Source organism: Nanorana parkeri, unplaced genomic scaffold (assembly GCF_000935625.1).
Source record: "Nanorana parkeri isolate BGI_ZX_2015 unplaced genomic scaffold, ASM93562v1 scaffold282, whole genome shotgun sequence".
Lineage (NCBI taxonomy): Eukaryota > Metazoa > Chordata > Amphibia > Anura > Dicroglossidae > Nanorana > Nanorana parkeri.
The window spans coordinates 587,363-607,759 of record NW_017306550.1 but is presented as its reverse complement, the minus strand read 5'-3'; the positions used below and the strand labels follow the sequence as shown (position 1 = coordinate 607,759).

At 44.4% G+C, this 20,397-nt stretch overlaps 1 protein-coding gene across 2 annotated transcripts in view; it reads left to right on the top strand.

Annotated features, from left to right (window-relative positions):
• Nucleotides 1-897: 897 nt before the first annotated feature.
• Nucleotides 898-20,397, top strand: part of SLC5A1 (solute carrier family 5 member 1) — a 61,559-nt gene continuing 42,059 nt past the window's right edge. For both annotated transcript variants that reach the window (XM_018557414.1, XM_018557413.1), the window contains exons 1-3: nt 898-905; nt 6,542-6,686; nt 9,530-9,601. In XM_018557414.1, the coding sequence (XP_018412916.1) occupies nt 6,567-6,686; nt 9,530-9,601 (192 nt within the window). In that variant the 5' untranslated portion in view covers nt 898-905; nt 6,542-6,566. The remainder of the gene's footprint in view (nt 906-6,541; nt 6,687-9,529; nt 9,602-20,397) is intronic.

The following is a 20,397-nucleotide window of genomic DNA, read 5'->3' as shown; positions in this document are numbered from 1 at the left end:
ATTAGGGACACTTTGGGAAATAGTGATCACAGGGTAAAAAACTTTGCGGTCAATTCCTTAAAACACAGACACGTTGGTATGACAAGAACGCTAAATTTGTAAGAGGCTAACTTTAATAAGCTGCAGCATTTACTTTATAACACTAAATGGGACCAAATCTTCCTGACAATGAGCACAGGGGAGAAGTGGGAATGTTTTAAGGACATATTAAAGAACAGCATTCGTTACTGCATTCCATTAACCAACACATTTAAAATAACAAAATTTAAACCTGGGTATTTAAATAGTTAGGTAAAAAGACATACAGTATTATATTTTAAAAAAAGGGCCTTAAAAAATATAAGACGGGGTGTCATCATCAGCGTTTCGGCACTACAGGGACTGCAAGAAAAATGCAAAAGAGCAATCAGGAAAGCAAAAATAAACTAGGAAGAACACAAAGCAAAAGGAACCCTAACAATGTCTTCAAATATATAAATAGTTAAAGGGTAGGGACAGCACATGTAGGCCCAATACAAGATGAACAAGCGAAGTTGGTTACCAATGAGAGGGAGAAAGCAGATGTGTTAAATACATCCTTCTTTTCATTCTTTACAGAAAAAACAGACGAGTGAAAAAGAGTCTGGAAACAATGAATGTAAACAAATCTCCAGGACCAGATGGTTTCTAATCTTTATGGACACTTTAATGACAGGAATGGTACCGACTGATTGGTGGAAAGCGAATGTGGTACCGATTTTCATAAAATGGATCAAAGGTATACCTGGTAGCTATAGGCCAGTTAACTTACCATAAATTGCATACAAAATTTTTGAGGGGGTGGTATGGGGATATATACAAAAAGTTCCCTATGACTATGGTATTAAAAGGTAAAATTCAACATGGATTTATGAAGGACCGTTCTTGTCAAACCAACCTATTAACATTCTATGAGGATGTGAGTAGAAATTAAGACCTGTAGACATGGTGTATCTAGACTTTGCTAAAGCATTTGATACAGTACCCCAAAAATGTCTAATGTACAAATTAAGATCTATCAGTATTGATGAAATTGTATGTACATGGGTGGAAAGCTGGCTACAGGAAGGAATCCAGAGGGTAGTAATAAATGGCTCTTTTTCTAAATGGTCAAGTAGAGTGTCTTCGGGTTCGGTCCCGGGACCAATTCTGTATATCCTATTCATGGATGATATAGAGGTTGGAATGAATAGCTCATTCTCAGTGTTTTCTGAGGATACCAAGCTATGTAGGGTAATAACTTCAAAATAAGACATAAAATCACTGCAGCAAGACCTAGATAAAATTGATGAGGTGCAATTCAATATTGAAAAAGGCAATGGTATGCACTTGGGAGCTAGGAACATGCATGCAATTTAATATCTAGGATGTGCTCCTTTGGGGAAGTCAGGGATGGATAATGATCTGGGGGTCCTTATAGACCGCAGACTCAACAATAGCATGTGTAGTGCTCACCCCCGAAGGAGGCACTGGAATAACCCGGGTCATCAATAGCCTGTCTAGGGATTTTTAGCAACCAGCTGCCCCATTAGCATTAATTGCCCTCTTCTAGTGACCAATAGAGCTGAAATCCAGGCCAGGAGTATGAAATTGAAGAACTTTATTAACATATTCAAACAGGGAGAGAGGCTATAGGGGCCTAGACATCCAGGGCAGAACAGATACGGACTCCAGACTCACCAGTCCCTTTTAGTATTTCTGTGTAGATTCAATAGGAACCCCTAGTTGGATAATAGAGCAACAGATGAGCGGGATTGACACAGGATCTTCAGTAGGAGAGACACCAGACTTGCTCCTGAGGCCCACTATATTCAAGGCAACTCCAGCAGCCATTCACTTCCCTTGTTCTCCTCCTCAGTTAACAGCAAAGGCCTCCTCCAGACTTGAGGCCAACCAGAGCATTTTCCACCCTCTAGTATTCCCACCCCCACCTGCCTGGGGGAAGGCTGGACAGCACCCCAACCTGCACTAATCCATGGCAATTCGCTCGAGCATATATGCCCTGTCCCAGCCATGAGTGCCTGAGTGTTTGGCTGGTGGACTGCAAACACGCTCACAGTCCCCCCCATTGGTTGTCTCACACTGCAGCAGCAGGAGTCACACTCCACTCAGGCAAGTACAATCAATGCTAGAGCACCTGGAATTAACAATATAAATGCCAACTGTAATTCAGCCAGACTGACTAGAGCTCTGGCAATCACTAAAGTTCTAGTAGCCACTCCACTAAAGGTGGTAGGGGCTACATTCATCCCCCCATTAAAAGATTATGTCCCGGAGTCTGGAGCATTATCAAATATGGTGTCAGGAAGCCCGTACAAAGGTAATTGCGCATGCCCACTGCATGGCCCACAGTGCCAAGTCGGGCCGTTCACCTCTGCGCATGTGTGTGCGCGTGCACACCTCCGACATATTGTGGCGCCAAACGGGCTATTTAACCCCAGCCTCTCCATGCCTCCAGTGCTGAGTACTCTTCAGCTGTGTGCCTTGTTTCCAGAACCTGTACCCTGTTTGTTGCCTTCCTGTCGTTGAACCAGCCTTGTTCCTGACCCTGCTGATGCTCTGGTATCCTGACTCTGGCTCGTTTGACTATTCTTCTGCCTCCTGTCTGGTCCTGCGTTGTCTGCATGTTGCTGATCCTGGCCTACCCTTCGACTAAGACTTCATCTCCTGATTCGGTACATTCTTGCCTGCACGTTGCTGACCCAGTTTGCCTGACTTAGACTCTTCTCTGCATGCCTCTCTGCTGTGTGTTTATATACAATTGCCCAGCAGAGCAGCTACAGGACTTACGTCCAGTATCTAAATCATCTTCCGGCACTAGTGCCCCGCTGTGCCCCAGGTTACCTGTATCCATACTCAGGCCTCCTGGGACCAGAGTTGCAAGAGAGGCCGCCCTCGTCATCACAAGCTCCATAAGGTACGTGACATATGGACTCTCATCCTGAGAGAGGATGTCTCAGTAAACATTGGATGGGAAAAAGGAAGCAAGAGAAAGCTTAAATATTTTAACAAAGTATTGTCAAATGACACGTTACATCAATAGTTGTACAGTATCAAACTAGAGGCTGTCACTGGGCCATGAGCCATCTTGTGACTGGTATTCTGACAATTAATCATTACCACAGTAAATATTTTAAGCAGAGCCCTACTTCTTTCTAAGTAGTCTAGCTCATCCTATTCATATAGATTATAGATTCCTATCCTATAAAACACATTACTATCACTGATATCCTACAGCAGCTGGTCAAGTCCTCCAATCTCCTGCCTATAACGAAGAGTGAAAAGACAGCAGCATGTATTACATATTACAGTGACATTACCTTATACCTATTACTTATACACTATGAGCATTTATACTATTTTTAGTAGGGATGCACCGATACTTTCTTGGATGGAGCACTGCTCCCGGGTGGGGGGGGGGGGGCAACTCTGAGCCTTTGCCCCCGGTGACAGAATGTCTAGGTTCACCACTGACTCTTTGCCCCTAGCCCTTTAAAAGTAATGAAAAGTGGGGGTGGGCTCCCAATCATGCGATTGCTGTGACAGCCAATCACAGTAATCACATGATCGGGAGCCCGTCCATGGCTCCTGATTGTAAACAATGACCAAGAACTGTTGGTGACAGCTCGGTCACTGTGCGGGGAGCGCGCAGTGAGCGCGCTTCCTGCACAGAACAGTGGATTCATATGTACGGTGGCCCACCTTCTTGCCGCCACATATGCGTGTGAAGCTTGCAGGAAGTTGTTAACTATATAAAATAAAACCACATTTCCATCACAACACAAAAATATCTTTCTCAAAAACCTGCAGTATTACTGAGATTTTCTTAAGAATCTGCAAATGTCACAGTTTATTGTTCCCATGTCTTTTACGCATTTGCTTATCAATAATTTCCCTCTATAAAATGTCTTACATTCCAAAGTGCATACTCGTGCTAATTGCTGTGATAATAATTTGGAGTCCAAATCTACAATTCAGCATATTCCACAATGTTCTCTTAACTTTAGTATTCCAACCCTCTGTGTGCAGGAAGTCCTTTCTGTTTGTTTCCCAACCATCTATGTCCATGACTAGCATGACACCGATCCTATATTCATGTGAAGAAGGAAGCATTTTAATTTCTGAGTCTTATACGATCTATTCCCTCCGAGTACAACATACAAGGAACTGAAATATTGTGCAATTGATAATCCCATCAATATTGTCAAATATTGGCTAAACCTTGCCAGCTATGCCAAGTAAAGAGGTTAAACTCAGGTCAAAACTACACCAGTCCAGTCTGATCATTGTGCTATAATGTTCCTAATATGGTGATCACAAGGATTTGTTTGCAAGCAAACCTGGCAGCTCCAGATGTCAGCCTGTCTCGCACAGAAAGAGGTACAATTGACACATGAAGCCGACAGACTGCAGTTGTCACAATGCACTCTATAAAAATGTGTAATAGGCCCAATCGTTGTTTTCGCACGTATGCGCACCTGACGCATGTTTGCATGCGTGTATGTATGGGTGGGGACTTTAAAACATTTTTGTGGTTTTTTTAAATTCTTTTTCATGTGTGACTTTAATTTAAAGTTTTTTTTGCAACTTTAATTTTTTTTTCCTATTTTTATTTTTCACCTAACTTTATTGCTATCACATAGGGGGTTATGAAACCCCCCTAAGTGATAGCAAAGAGATGTGACAGGTCCTCTTTATGGAGACATCAGGGGTCTCCAAGACCGCTAATGTCACCTAGGGACCCCCAAAGAAGCAGATGAAACACAGATGTGCTTCATCAGCTTCTCTCCAGCTTCTGAAGCTGGGGAGTGACACAAGAATGCGGAAGTGATGCAATACACATCACTTCCGCATTCTGACACCGGAGAGGGGACTGGAGGGAGATTGCGTACCGATCTCCCTCTGATCCCCGTCACAGAGCCACCATGCTGGCACAGCGGAGCGCGGGACAGTGGGAGGGAGGGCTGCGGATGGGGGGGAAATGACACACAAGGCTCTATAGCCGGTGGATCGCTTGTATGCAAACAGAAATCGATGTCTGTTTTTAAATGTAGGCAGTTTCTCGATTGCGCGAGTGGGCGTGGCTGCCGTGACATTTAAATACGCCCGCTCAGATCTAGGAAGCCCCCGACTGGCCGTATTTTTACAACGGCTGGCCAGGAGGCGGTTAAAAGGTTTTAGAAATAATGTAAACATTTTTTAAGTGTGCAAATTAGCTATAGAGTTATTGTCAGGTTAACCAATGAAGCTGCTAAATTTGGTCTCGGTATCTAGCAGTCTCGCTGGTAGAGAGACTGCCACTAGAGGGATGATCTGCTTTACATTTCAAGTGATATTAAAGTCAAAACGGTTTTAAGCTATTTCAAATGCTGATGAAATTACATACAATTGATGCTGCTTTTTGATGTTTCAAACTTTTAGATTCCTGCAGAATCAGCTGGTCCTCTGAGCACTGACTGGCCCTCATATGCATCTGTTTTAGGAAGGCTCCTTTCCCTTGCAGTGTCCTAAGGATCCACCCTTTTGTGTGCTAGTAAGCTGTGTGTGTCTCCACAAACACACAGACACAGCAAGGCACACCACTTGCCTCCTCCCTGCTCCCCCTTCTCCAGTCTAGTAGATGGACAACTGCTGGAGACTGCTGTGTTCCTTGTTATCTTGTACTGGACAGGAAGTTCAGGGAAGTGGAGCTGGGAGAGTTGAATCCTTCTGTTTGGAAACCTGATGAATGTTGATGCGTCAGGCAAAAATGTATAGAAATACGATGAGGGGAATTTATCAAAACTGGAGCAGACAAAATGTGGAACTGGTTGCTATGCACAGCTATCAGCATCTCTCTTTCATTTTCAAATCTCAACTGAACAAACTAAACAAAAAAGCTGCTCCAGATTTTGTCTGCTCCAGTTTTTATAAATTCCCCTTTTTGTATATTTGTTTGAAAGTTTAATACTACTTTTATTATATAATCAAAAAACAAAACAGAAAACAGCAATCAAATAAAACTGAAAGTTCCATCAAAATCTGCTTTCATGTAACCTTATAATAAAATACGCAATGGTTAAGGCTATTGAATCTATGCCTAGAACAACAGTGACGGATGTCACACCTGTGTGATTATGTTAATACGTGCATGCTCACATTTCGGTGAACACTGTCTGTGTGACTTAGTTCTTGTCCCTGCAAGACAGTTAAGCTTGTAAGACACAAAAGTGGCATTGCTATGTTGGCATCACCTGGCACACACCCACTTTTCTTTTTCTTTTCTGATTACAAACAATCCTTCTTAGCTTAGCCCAGGTAACTCCTCATCTCTGACAGACTTATCATGGAATGTCGAAGTACAGATGATGGTTGTGACACTGATAAGCTGTCTGAGTTTGGGAAAGTAAATCAGGGGCAGGTTATGCATTGATGGCAAGGTAAGGGGCGGTGAACCTCTGTGGGTTGGGTTTATTATTAACCCTATATCCAAGTCATACACCTGAGAGAAGAGACAGAGGGACCGATTGACACATGAGTACAGTCTTTCTCGGACTGGAGAAGACAAGATGGATATCACACCAACTAGTACCTCTGCTCCCTCTAAGGACACCATTCCTATTAATAACCCAGCTGATATCTCCGTCATTGTCATCTATTTTGTAGTGGTACTGGCTGTGGGAATATGGGTAAGTGCTGTATTAGTTTGGGGATTGATACTGAGCATGTTTATGGGTATTAATACTGTCAGATCCATGTCATGAAAAGAATAGAATAGACATACACAATATATGCTGCAATTAAGCCTTTAAATAATATATATACGTATATATATCTATACATATATATATAAATAGACCCTACCATTCTCTAAATAATTTTTCACTTCCAGAATATCCATAGATGTAACATGCAGGACTAAACTTGCTCTGTGATCAGTCCCTGCAGAAGTGACTTTTATGTACACTAATAGAAAAATCACAGAAACCTATAGCAGCCAGCAAATCTACTTCAGTATCTCCACTAGGCTGAACCACTGAAATGTAAAATGGATATTGTTTGGGCTACCAGTAATACAGATCACTGTTCTTTGCACTGTCTTAATCAATACGCCAGAATACCTCCATAGAGATATTAGACTCTTTCTGCAAATAAAGAATGTTTTGCCCAACCATGATCATTATAGCTTAGTGAATTGAGCCTATTATTTAATTGGTGTCAAAACTGTATTTATCTATATTGTTCATTATGTTGATTTAAATCTTTAATGTGAAAGGGGCACTATATCCATAGCAAAATGAATTGTCTGATATAAAATAGCTTTGGCAGCCACCATGGAAAATATCTTGACTGTTTACACCATATGTATGATGCAATCTTAGCAATACAAAGTCACAACTTTTTCCTCAATGAAATGCTGTCATTCTGGCTACATATAAAACTATCATACTTTTAGCAAGTTTTTAAAATGTTCATAATTTGTCCATTTATTATACTAAAGGAAATGATCACAGCACATAAATTAGGTACTGGACCTACATAGAAAAGAGCAGTTTATGTATTGATTCATGGCTTCGACTTGATGTTATAACGTACAAAAAGAATGAGGAAGCACATAGTGAGAAAATCATTCCAACTATATTAATATACAGAATATTTAAGACAATAAGACTCTGTTCACATATCCACCATGTGACATCGCAGGTGCGCTGCAGGGTGATTTCTGTAGGGTAGCCCATTTATTTGAATGGGGTGCCTACCACATCAAAATCACAGAAAAGAGCTGACACACTAAACTCAGGAGTTAAATCTTAAAAATGCATTCAAGTACCTCTACTATTAACAAAAATGTACCTTACCTGTACATCACTCAGCTGTAGGTCATCAAATCATTTCTGAATTGGTGCTGACACTGTCCTTCCTTCTGGAGGGTGGCTACCTTTGTTCCCCATGGTCCCTGTGTGTGTTGTAAAGTAGTCACCGCTCCAAGATTGCTCCCATAATGGACTACAATCTCACTACAAATTAGTAAACTAAACGTGAGACTGTAGTCCATTACAGGAGCGAGATTGGAGCGATCGAACTTTATAACACACACAGGGACCATGGGGAACATAAGTATCCACCCTCCGGAAGGAAGGACAGTGTCAGCCCCATTTCAGAGATGATTTGAGGACCTACAGCTGAGTGATACACAAATAAGATACATTTTTGTTAATAGTTGGGGTACTTGAATTTTTAAAATTAAACTCCTAAATTTAGTAACACTTTAAAGAAGCGCATGACCCTTTTTTACAATTGCATCGTACCACAACTCATTGCAATAAGTTACCATGCTTGGTGGGGCAGTGCAACGTAAATGTGATGGTTAGGTACTAAACAATTATGACGCTGCAGGGCAGCTGAAAGTGTAACATGCAATCTTGGGTGATGCGGAATCGCGTGCAGGAACACACACGTTCCCACATCGCAGAAATGTGAATGGAGCCTAAATGAAAATTTAAAGGCTAAGTTTACTTTTCTGACTATGTTTCATATTACACCCATATTCAGGGTGTAACATCAAACATGGTCACATCACCACCCCAACATCCCCCCCACCACTCCGCATCCCCCCTACTTACCTGAATTGCTGGGTTGTTCTCCCTGCAGGCTGGTGTTGTTTTTTGAAGTGATGTCGACGCACTTGTGGTCCATTCGTTCTTCCACCCGTTCATGTTACTGAATGTCCGTACCAAGGTACGGCCACGGACGGGAGGGAGAATCTGCAGGATCCTGAGCACCCGCCATCCACTGATCGCCTTTGCAATACTTTATTGGCTCCAATGCAATAAAATACTTTCAAAGTATTGTGCATTTATTATTTTTTTCTAAAAGGTGGATTTTGCCTTTAAACCATATGATTTACAAATGGTCCCTATACTGAAAGGTCCACACAATCTGCAGAAATTCAAGCAGCCTTTTTGGTCTAGTTGTCTTTTTTTATATCAGGCAAATAGAAAGAATATATACTATATAGTAGAAATCTACAGAGAAACACACTTTGTGATTAATTTAAACCCAGCAGGCAAATCTATGCACATTCACCTGCCTGATACAGCTACCTATATATGCCTGCCTTTGGTGAATGGCGGAGAGGGCATGTCTAGGTTGTTGGATGTCCAGCATATGTGTGTGAAGAGGAAGAAGTAGGATAGAATGTAACCGGTCCTCCATAGAAATCAATAACAGATCATTATGTGATTGTCAAAGTCAAAAGACACATCAGGCAACTTTAAAGCACAGGAAATCCAAATGCGTGCTACATGATCTGATAAACAAATGGCATATGTACTTTATTATCATAGCGCATGTCCTGAAGGGACTTTTACACCAATTATATAATAAATAAATTATATAATAAATATGCCCCTATGAAATTCTAGTCGAATTTCTAGTTAAATCTAGATATATGTGATACTACTTACTGTATAAATGATAAACTAGGTGGTTAACATCCTAAAACCACTAAAACTCTGATTTTATATTACAGGCTATGGTAAGGACAAGCCGTGGCACTGTAGGAGGCTTCTTCCTGGCTGGACGTAGCATGGTGTGGTGGCCAGTAAGTATTCTGATGGGCAAACTAATGTAGATAGCCACAGTAGCCCTGGAGCATAAGCGTTTTTGCTCTTATTTTGGTGTGCTCCTTGGGCTTGAGCATTTTTATTTTACCCAATGAAAAGGTAGTTACCAGAAGGAGAAGACCTGTTAGACATGAAATCACACTCCCCTTGAAGTCTATAGAGCCAAAAACGCACGATTCTGCCTGAAAAAAGCTCATGTACTTTGCCCAGCAACAAGTGATCCAATGTTCGAATGTGAACAGACACCACTAAAAATAATAGAATTCTTTATGTTGAGCATTGTCGCACATGCTACAAAACACATAGAAGGTAATTTATCAAAACTGGAGCAGACAAAATCTGGAGCAGCTGTGCACAGCAACCAATCAGCTTCTCTCTTTCATTTTCAGGCTGGCATTGTGGTGTCTGTGGTCACCCTGTGGTAGGAGAGGGTGTCTGTGGTCACAATGTGGTAGGGAGGGGGTGTCTGTGGTCACCCTGTGGTAGGGAGGGGTTGTCTGTGGTCACCCTGTGGTAGGGAGGTGGACAATGGTTCAATGGTTAGTCTATGGCAGGGAAGTGTATGTGTGGTCAGGCTGTGGTGAGGGGGTGTCTGGTCAGCTTGCAGATTGTGGGGGAAGGGGTGTCTGTGGTCAGGCTAAGGCGGGGAGGGGGTGTCCGTGGTCACAATGTGGTAGGGAATGGGGCGTTGGTTAGTCTATGGCAGGGAAGTGTATGTGTAGTCAGGCTGTGGTGAGGGGGTGTCTGGTCAGCTTGTGGAGTGTGGTCAGCTGGGGGAAGGGCTGTCTTTGGTCAGGCTATGGCGGGGAGGGGGTGTCTGTGGTAAGGCAGTGTCGGGGGAGGGTGTGTGTCTGTGCTGAGGCTGTGGCGAGGGAGGGGGATGTCTGTGGTCAGACTATCTCTCCTCTCTCTCCTCGATCTTCTCTCTCTCTCGTGACTGTCTTTCTTTGCTCTCCCCTGGCTGTCTCTCCTCAATCTTTCTCTTGGCTGTCTCTCCTCGCTCTCTCTCCTGGCTGTCTCTCCTCACTCTCTCTCCTGGCTGTCTCTCCTCGCTCTCTCTCCTGGCTGTCTCTCTCCTCGCTCCCTCCTGGCTGTCTCTCTCCTCGCTCTTTCTCCTAGCTGTCTCTCTCCTTGCTCTCTCTCCTTGCTCTCTCTCCTGGCTGTCTCTCTCCTTGCTCTCTCTCCTTGCTCTCTCTCCTCACTCTCTCTCCTCACTCTCTCTCCTCACTCTCTCTTGGCTGCCTCTCTCCTCACTCTCTTTTGGCTGCCTCTCTCCTCGCTCTCTGTCCTGGATGCCTCTTTCCTCGCTCTCTCCTGGCTGTCTCTCTGCTCGCTCCTTCTCCTCGCTCTCTCTCCTCACTTTCTCTTGGCTGTCTCTCTCCTCTTTCGCTCTCCCGTGGATGTCTCTTTCCTCACTCTCTCTCCTGGCTATCTCTCTCCTTGCTCTCTCTCCTGGCTTTCTCTCTCCTTGCTCTCTCTCCTAGCTGTCTCTCTCCTCCCTCTCTCCCCTGGCTGTCTCTCTCTTTGCTCTCTCTCTTGGCTGTCTCTCTCCTCTCTCCTGGTGGTCGCTCTCCTCTCTCTACCTCCTGGCTGTCTTTCCTCTCTCTCTTCTGGCTGTCTCTCCTCACTCTCTCTTCTGGCTGTCTCCCCTTGCTCTTCTGGCTCTCTCTCCTTGCTCTCTCTGCTGGCTGTCTCCTCGTACTCTCTCCCAGCTGTCTCCTCGTACTCTCTCCCGGCTGTCTCTCTTCTCGCTATCTCCCCTGGCTGTCTCTTCTCACTCTCTCCCCTGGCTGTCTTTTCTCACTCTCTCCTGGCTATCTCTCCTCACTCTCTTCTGGCTGTCTCTCTTCGCTCTCTCTCCTGACTGCACTCTCTTCTCACTCTCTTCCCTGGCTCTCTCTCCTCGCTCTCTCTCCTCACTCTCTCTCCTCACTCTATCTCCTCGCTCTCACTCATGGCTGTGGCTCTTCTTGCTCTCTCTCTCCTCACTCTCTCTCTCCTAACTGTCTCTCATGGCTGTCTCCCTCCTCTGTTTCTCCTGGCTGTGTCTCTCCTCTCTCTCTCTCCTGGCTGTCTCTCTCCTCGCTCTCTCTCCTGGCTGTTTCTTCTGTATATTCAGAAAATAAATTGACATGTAGCGAATTTGGGATGCCTTGGGTCTATGTATGTGTGTATATCAATGTGTGTGTGTGTGTGTCTGTGTTTGTACTTTTGCATACACACTGTAATGCAATAGGCTGCGCATGCCTATGCCTACAGGGTTTGAGCATGTTCATTTTTCTTGCAGGTAATTGGGTATTCTTTGCAAGTTAAGGGAACATCCCTTGCAGAGTGAACAGCCTATTTGCGTTTAGTAAATCAACCCCAATGTGTGCAGCTACATTGCATTTTACCGTCTTAATGCTCCTGCACACCAGTTCCCTCATATTCCTGATACTTGACTAAGAAATGTATTGCTGTGAAGTCAAAGTATCAGTGTTTAAGTTCATTCATAGAGATTATAATTATAAGCGTTCTACTTGAAACCCATTGCACCATCTCACTTATACTGAGGTTTGTTCTGCAGCTTGGAATGCCAGCTCACATGTAGCATATGAGGAAATATGGGTGTTTTGTGTCCATATCTGCATTAAAGGATAAATAAAGTGAAAAGACATTGAAATAATGGTGGCATTTAGAGGTCAGCTCCACCCAAAACGTTTCAGTTTTTGGTTGGATCTTCTCAGCTGAATCATCCTCTTTTTAATAACTCATAGAGTTTCCAGTTGCAAGACTCTGCAGTAGTAGTTTGTGTCCTTTATGTCTCCCCAGGGTCATAAAGATCATCTTTGCTGGTTATTCATTTTTTTTACATTAGGTAGTGTAGCGCTACTCCAGAAGGAGCCACAGGAATATGCCCGATTCATCTCTAGTCTGCCTAGGGTATGATCTTCAGCTGCCCACCCACTAGCATTAACCACCCTTCTTCTAGTGCCCACAAAAGCTGATGTCCACTCCAGTAGTATAATGCTGAATAACATTTATTGAACATCTTCACTGGGGAGAGAGGGTATAGGGATTCTAAGCTTCCAGGGTGTAACAGACACAAGTTCCAGACTCACCAGACCTGGTTATCACATCAGTGTGGATCCACTTGAATGAGTGGATGAGCAAGGATGAACACAGATCCTCAACAGAAGAGACACCGGTCGTGCTCCTGACGTCCTTTAGGTTCCAGGAAACTTCAAGAACCATCCTCGGTCCTGGGTATCTTCCTCTGACAGCAACACAGGCCTCCTCCATGTTGGTGGCCCCAGGGAAACATTTCCCTCACACCAGCCCATGCTCACCCCCAGGCCTCAGGCCTAGCCTGGGGGTTGGCTGGACAGCATCCAGCCTTAATCCATGGCTGGTCAAGGTTAGTCTGAGCACATGGCAAATCCCTCCAGTATATGTACCCTATCCCAGCATGCACCACTGGTTGAGAGAAACCCAGTGATTGGCTGCTGTACTGTACATACACTACAGAGCCTCTCTATGGCTGTCCCACAATATGATAGAGTCACCCTCCATCCAGGGGGCTACAGGCAATGCTAGACACCTGGAATTAACCATATGACTGCCACTATTATCCAGCCAAGCTGACTACAGCCCTGGCTATCACTTAATGTCTAGTAGCCACATCACACAAGGTGATGGTGGCTACAGTAGAATCCTCCTGGAAAAGTATGAAGCCATTATTTGATGTAGTAAACTGGACAGTTCCAGATTTGCATATAACCTGTGCATAAATCTAACTCTCTACTTTAATTTATTGATCCTTTGAACCTGAAGTTTTCCCTGAATATTCACTTCCATCTCCTTAATTTCATAAGGACATAATTATGGCAGCGTTTTAATAATCAGCACCGGACAATTTGTGAAAATCAGACAGCCAAATTTTAATCACATTTTAAGTCCAATCGAACCATTCGTTTAAATCAGTAAAATATATTCATTCAAAACAAAAAGTGTGCAAAGTTTTACAGTTCATTAAAATGCAACCACAGCCTGAGTAGAAAAGCTTGTCCCCTGCCAGCATGCTATAGAAAAGGACTCTTGCTCTCTGTGTGGAAGCAGTGGTCTCTTTGCAAAGGTTCAACACACCCCCTGCTAAGTGACTTAGCAGGGGGTGCATTCAAGTACCTTCCCTATTAACAACAATGTACCTAAGTTGTGTATCACTTGGCAGTAGCTCCTCAAATTATTGTTATTATTCTACGGGATTTATATAGCGCCAACAATTTGCGCAACGCTTTACAAAATGTAGGGAGAAAGTACAGTTACAATTCAATTTCAGTACAATAGAGTTAGGAGGGCCCTGCTCGTGAGAGCTTACAATCTAGTCGGAGGGACAAGTTATACAAAAGGTAAAAATGTTGTGTTGGTTGAGTTAGTGGAAGAAGTAAAAGGATAGTTATGTTGAGGTGGGATAGGCTTCCCTGAAGAGATGAGTTTTCCAGGATCGCTTAAAAGTGGACAGAGTAGGAGATAAGTGGACAGATTGGGGTAGGGGTTCCAAAGAATAGGGGACACTCTGGAGAAGGTGAGCATGGGAGAAGGTGTTGATAGAGCTGGAGAGCAAAAGGTCTTCAGAGGACCATAGTGGACAGTTTGGGTGGTATTTTGAAATGAGGTTGGTGATGTAGATGAGGCCAGAGTTGTAGATGGGTTTGTATGTTGTTGTTAGTATTTTTAATTTTATTAATTGGGCAATTGGGAGCCAGTGAAGAGATTGGCAGAGAAAGGCGGTGGATACTGAATGGTTGGTAAGGTGGATGAGTCTGCCAGCAGCATTCATGATAAGTTGAAGGGAGGATAGCCTGTTTAGTAGTAGGTCACCAAGGAGGGAGTTACAGTAGTTGAGGCGAGGAATTACAAGGGAGTGAATTAGAAGCTTTGTGGTGTCGTTTGTTAAGAAGGAGCTAAAAAGCAGCGAAAGGAATTGGCAATATGTAGATAGCGAGTGGCTGAGGGGCTGAAAGCAGAGCTCAGAATCAAGGATTACTTCGAGCACCCTGGCTTGAGGGGAGGGGTTGATTATTGTGCTGTTGGTTGTGATGGAGAAGTTAGAGGAGGGGACATGGAGAGGAGTAAATATTATAAGCTCCGTTTTGGACAGATTGAGTTTGAGGAAGTGGTATGACATCCATATTGATATGTCAGTGAGTAGATTAGTGATACATAAGGAGACTGAGTTGGTGAGCCTAGGAGTGAAGAGATAGATTTGGGTGTCATCGGCATTGCGATGGTATTGGAAGCCATGGGAGTTCATCAACTGACCCAGGGAGGAGGTAGAAAGACAATAGAAGGGGGCCCAAGGACAGACCCTTGGGGGACCCCCATTGAAAGAGGAAGGGGAGAGGAGGTAAAGTTGTAGGTGACACTGAAGGTGTGCTGAGATAGGTAGGAGGTAAATCATGAGAGAGTCTTGGAGGCCAAAGGATTGGAGTTTATTAAGTTAAACGAAAGTTTGAATGACAATCGGCAAGTAAAGCCTGGCAGACTATTTTTGGAGGGCAGATTTATGTCAGGTAAAGTCTTGCAGGGATTTGGATTTACGCCATAGTCGCACAAGAGCACGGCTGTATCTTCTGACTCTGCTGGTATCTCCTGTCTGCCAATGTTGTAGTGGGTTGGCCTAATTCTGTGAGTGGTGACTTGGCACATGCACCCCTACAAGATGAGTGAGCTATTGTAGAGAAAAGTGGCAAGAACAGGGCAGGACAGGGTTGTGATTTTTGTCATAAAGGTAGGCTGCTGCAGATTAAGATGCAAATCATCTCTGAATTGGTGCTGACACTGTCCTTCCTTCTGGAGGGTGGCTACTTTTGTTCCCCATGGACCACTAGGGGGATACAAGCCTTAGTTAGCAATGGCATGATAAATATTAATTTCATTATTCAATGTCTTTTTTAAAATATTATAAATGTTATAATATTAAAAAAAAGACATTGAATAATGAAATTAATATTTATCATGCCATTGCTAACTAAGGCTTGTATCCCCCTAGTGGGGAAAATAGATTATCACATGTCCAGACTCCAGAACAGTGTATTATTGTATAGTGTGGAACAGCTGTATCCAATTCTGCATACCTGGCTGTATATAATATAGAGTTCTTATAATATAAAACTGGCGGATGGTGCTCTCCTCCCACTGGGCTCCCTACCTGGTTCTGGCCTTACTGTGCTCCATGTCTGGTACTTAGGCACTCTCACCCACTGTAGACCGCCGCTGGCTGTCCATGCTTCTGGACTGTGAGCTGTGGGAAGATAGTGGGAGGGGCCGGACAAAGTGTCAAAGTCAGTGTTCTATATATTTTCTTGACTGTGTCACTGCCAGTGGGGCCGCGTCATCCGAATCAGATGTTTTCATTAACCGTTTTCATGACATGCACACCTGGAAGTGACGCGGTAGAGAAATTTATGGGTTGAGGAAAGTTAAAACACACTGGTAATGGAGGGATGCCTCATCAGTGCTGTGCGCGTGTACGACTGCTGAGACCCTGGTACTTCTGCCACTAACTCCAAGCTCTACAGGGACTACAAATCTCAGCACAATATACAGCTAAGCAGATTAATACCATCAGCTATAGAGGACTATGAATCTCAGAAATACATTGTACAGCAATAAAGAATACCAACAGCTATAGAGAACTACAATTCCCAGCAATACATTATACAGCAATGCAGAATGGCATCAGCTATAGAGGACTATAAATCTCAGAAATACATTGTATAGCAATAAAGAATACCAACAGCTATAGAGGACTACAAATCCCAGCAATACGTAATACAGAATAATATAAAACTACATAATCTATGTTGCTCCGGGTTCGCCGCCTGTTGTCTCCAGGGTGTCAGGAGGGTTGTGTGGGTTCTCAGGTGGCCAGTGTGAGCTCTCAGGTGGGCGGTGCGAGCTCTCACCAGGGGTCCAGAGAGTTTCACAGGTGCGTGCGGTTGTAGCAGAGGCGGCTCCCTAATCAGATGGCCAATGTGGACTGTCATGTGGCCAGTGGGGCTCTCTGCTGGCCAGTGCGTGATCTGTGGTGGTCAGTGGGGGCTCCCTGATAATTAGTGGGGGGGGGCTCCACTGTGGTTAGTGGGGGCTCCCTGATAATTAGTGGGGGCTCTGTGGTGGCTCCCTGGTGGTTAGTGGGGGCTCCACTGTGGTTAGTGGGGGCTCCCTGGTGGTTAGTGGTGGCTCTGTGGTGACCAGTGGAGGCTCCTTGGTGGTTAGTGGGGGCTCTGTGTTGGACCCTGGTGCTCAGTGGGGGCTTCCTGGACCCTGGTGGTTAGTGGGGGCTTCCTGGATTCTGGTGGTTAGTGGAGGCTCTGTGGTGGCCAGTGGAGGCTCCCTGGTGGTTAGTGGGGGGCTCCCTGGTGGTTAGTGGGGATTTCCTGGACCCTGGTGGTTAGTGGGGGCTCTGTGTTGGACCCTGGTGGTTATTGGGGGCTCTGTGTTGGACCCTGGTGGTTAGTGGGGGCTCTGTGTTGGACCCTGGTGGTTAGTGGGGGCTTCCTGGACCCTGGTGTTTAGTGAAGGCTCTGTGGTGGTTAGTGGGGGCTCTCTGGACCCTGGTGGTTAGTGGGGAGCCTGTGTTGAATAGTGGGGGCTCCCTGGTCGTTTGTGGGGGCTCCCTGGACCCTAGTGTGGGCTCTGTTTTGGCCAGTGGGGGCTCACTGGTTGTTAATGGGGGTTGCCTGGACCCTAGTGTGGGGGGTCCCTGGTTGTTAATGGGGCTCTGCTATGGCCGCAGCTGCCAGTTCACCCGCAACAGATTCGGCTTTGTAGTCGGGCGGCCGTTCGCTCCTCAAGGGGGCCTCGGGAGGAAGACTATGCACAGCAGCCATCTTGAAAGGTCCAGCAACATTGTTCCTCCTAATTCATTAGCATGAACTCAGTGTTTGAAAAATGAAAAATGTAGAGCAATCAACATTGCTTAAAACAGACCTTGCACTAAAAAAAAAAGGTCTACTTATTTTCAAAGGGCCCTACTCACACATGCCGTAACACTGAATTACAATTAGGCTTATTAACCCAAATCTCACAAAAAAGATGCTCTTGCATTGTATGGGTGTATCGTCTCAGGAGATCTGGGCTACTATGCATTCCCTTAGATATCATTATAAGAATGGCGATAAAGTTAAGGGTGAAAGGTTAAGGTTTAATCTTTTATTATATAGAAAGTTAAAAGAAGGTTGCCATTGAAATTCTGCAATTGAACTCATTTCCGTTAGAGTGATAGAAGGGGATAGGGAGAGCGAGAGATAGAAAGGAAGAAAGAGAGAGATGGGGGGACATAAAGAGGCAAAAAAAGATGACCAGTATGGACTAAGATGACCAGTACGGAATAAGATGACCAGCACAGACTAAAATGACCAGTACAAACTAAGATGACCAGTATGGACTAAGGTGACCAGTACGGACTAAGATGACCAGTACAGACTGAGGGGCGGTTCACACCACAAACTCCGCATTCACATGCGTTTGCAGCCAGGCCCCCGCCCGCAGTGCGATCGTAAAGTGCGATCGAATAGTGCTTGCAGTATTTTTGCAGATCGCACTGGACTGGAATGCAAGCACTAATGTGCCTGCGTTCCGAGTGTGGGTGATCGCACTGCGGGCTGGGGGGCGTAACTTCAATGCACCGCCACACCCCCATCCTGCCCCTGAACGCAGGGAGCCGGCCGGCTTGTATGCCAGTGCATTCCAGAGGCCGAACGCACTGGAACACGGACTTTCTGGTGTAAACTGTCCCTCAGATGACCACTACAGACTAAAATAACCAGTACGGAATAACATTGCCAGTACGGAATAAGATGACCAGTACAGACTAAGAAGACCAGTACCGACTAAGAGGACCAGTACCGATTAAGAGGACCAGTACCGACTAAGAGGACCAGTACGGACTAAGAGGACCAGTACGGACTAAGAGGACCAGTACGGACTAAGAGGACCAGTACAGACTAGAGGACCAGTACAGACTAAGAGGACCAGTATGGACTAAAATGACAACTGGAACAAAAAATGTGAAACGATCTGAATTCTGAATAACAAAACAAATTGAATTTTCGGATCCAAAATCAGAAGAAAAAAAAAAAGAATTGAATCGATCCGAAACAAAGCAAAGTGAGTTTTTTGAGCCATTACATATCTAATAGATAGATAGATAGATAGATAGAAGGAAAGAGAAAGAGAGGGAGATACAAGGAGAGAGAGAGACAAACAGACAGACAGACAAGGAGAGACGGAGAGAGAGAGATACACGAACGGAGATACGAGTACAGATGGAGAGAGGGAGAGGGATACAAAAAGAAAGGGAAATACAATAAGAGAGAGGCGAGAAGGAGAGGGAGATAAAGAGAGAGAGGGATACAAGGAAAGAGGAAGATAGAGAGAGGGATACAAGGAGATAGGGTGATAAAGACAGATAGAGAGAGAGAGGTAGAGAGAGAGAGAGAGAGGTAGAGAGAGAGAGATGGAGAGAGAGACAGAGAAAGAGATAGAGATACAGAGAGATAAAGAGAGAGTTTTCCATCTGATGACTCCACTGTTTTGTTAATTTGCCTTTGAGCATCTTGCACACTATTCTTTCTGAGCTATCACAATGCCACATGTTATGTCACATGTTATTTTTACTGAAGTGATATCAGGCCAGCAAAAAAACCTAAAGCATATAAACCAGCAGATCTTTTGCCATGCAAGATGTTTATGTCTAAAGTCCAATGCCTAATTACTCTTTAGCCTTGGAATAAGTCACTTTTATGAGACCATTTTACACCATACCTACCTTTCCTGTCAGCTGCACAAATCCAACAGATAGCAAAATGGCCACATTTTTATAGCATTTCTTCCCGAGATCCAACTTCAGCTCACAGGAACTAGAGCTGCAGCTAACGATTATTTTCAAAATCGATTCGTTAGCCGATTATTAAGTTCGATTAATCGGTTAATCGGATAAACTATAAAATAAAGTTTAAAAAATGGCTCCAGTGATGGACTACTAGTTTGTATTGAGGTTGTAGTCCATCACAGGAGCAAGCTTGGATCGGTGGAAGTAAAAAAGAAAAAAAAAGATAGTGTGGTGTGCAATATAGTGAAATGGAAAGTGTAAAATTATACAGCAATGCATGCAGAATGGCAACGGCTATAGAGGACTACAAAACCCAGCAAAAGCACATTATACACCACAATGCAGAATACAACAAATCCCAGCAATAGTACATAATAGCTGGCGGCATTCTGCATTGCGCTGTATAATGTACTATTGCTGGGTTTTGTAGTCCTCTATAGCTAGTGGTATTTAGCATTGTACCTGTGGTGTGCGGCGCACAGTGGGTGGAGCCGTTAACAGGGCCAACTGATCGGAAGCCGATTAATCGATTATTGAAAAAGTTGACAACTTTTTCAATAATCGATTATAATCGATTATGTCGATTAGTTGTTGCAGCCCTAACAGGAACAACTGTGCAATAAGATAAGACCCGAGTCATTGTTTATGTGACTGATTGGCAGATCCGAACTTCCATGGGGACGGGAGAATAAGTTGGCGTCAGACATATCTTGGAAGCCCCGGGGAGTGAGGATAAGGCTAGTAAAATGTAGTCGGGCGGCCGCTCGCTCCTCAAGGGGACCCCCGCGGGCGGCCCACTAACATGCCTGATCACCGGGCCGCGTCTGCCTGATCCAGCCAGCCCGGATTGCTTCGGTAAGCGATCCGGCCTGGATCAGGCAGAGGCGCCCCTCTAAT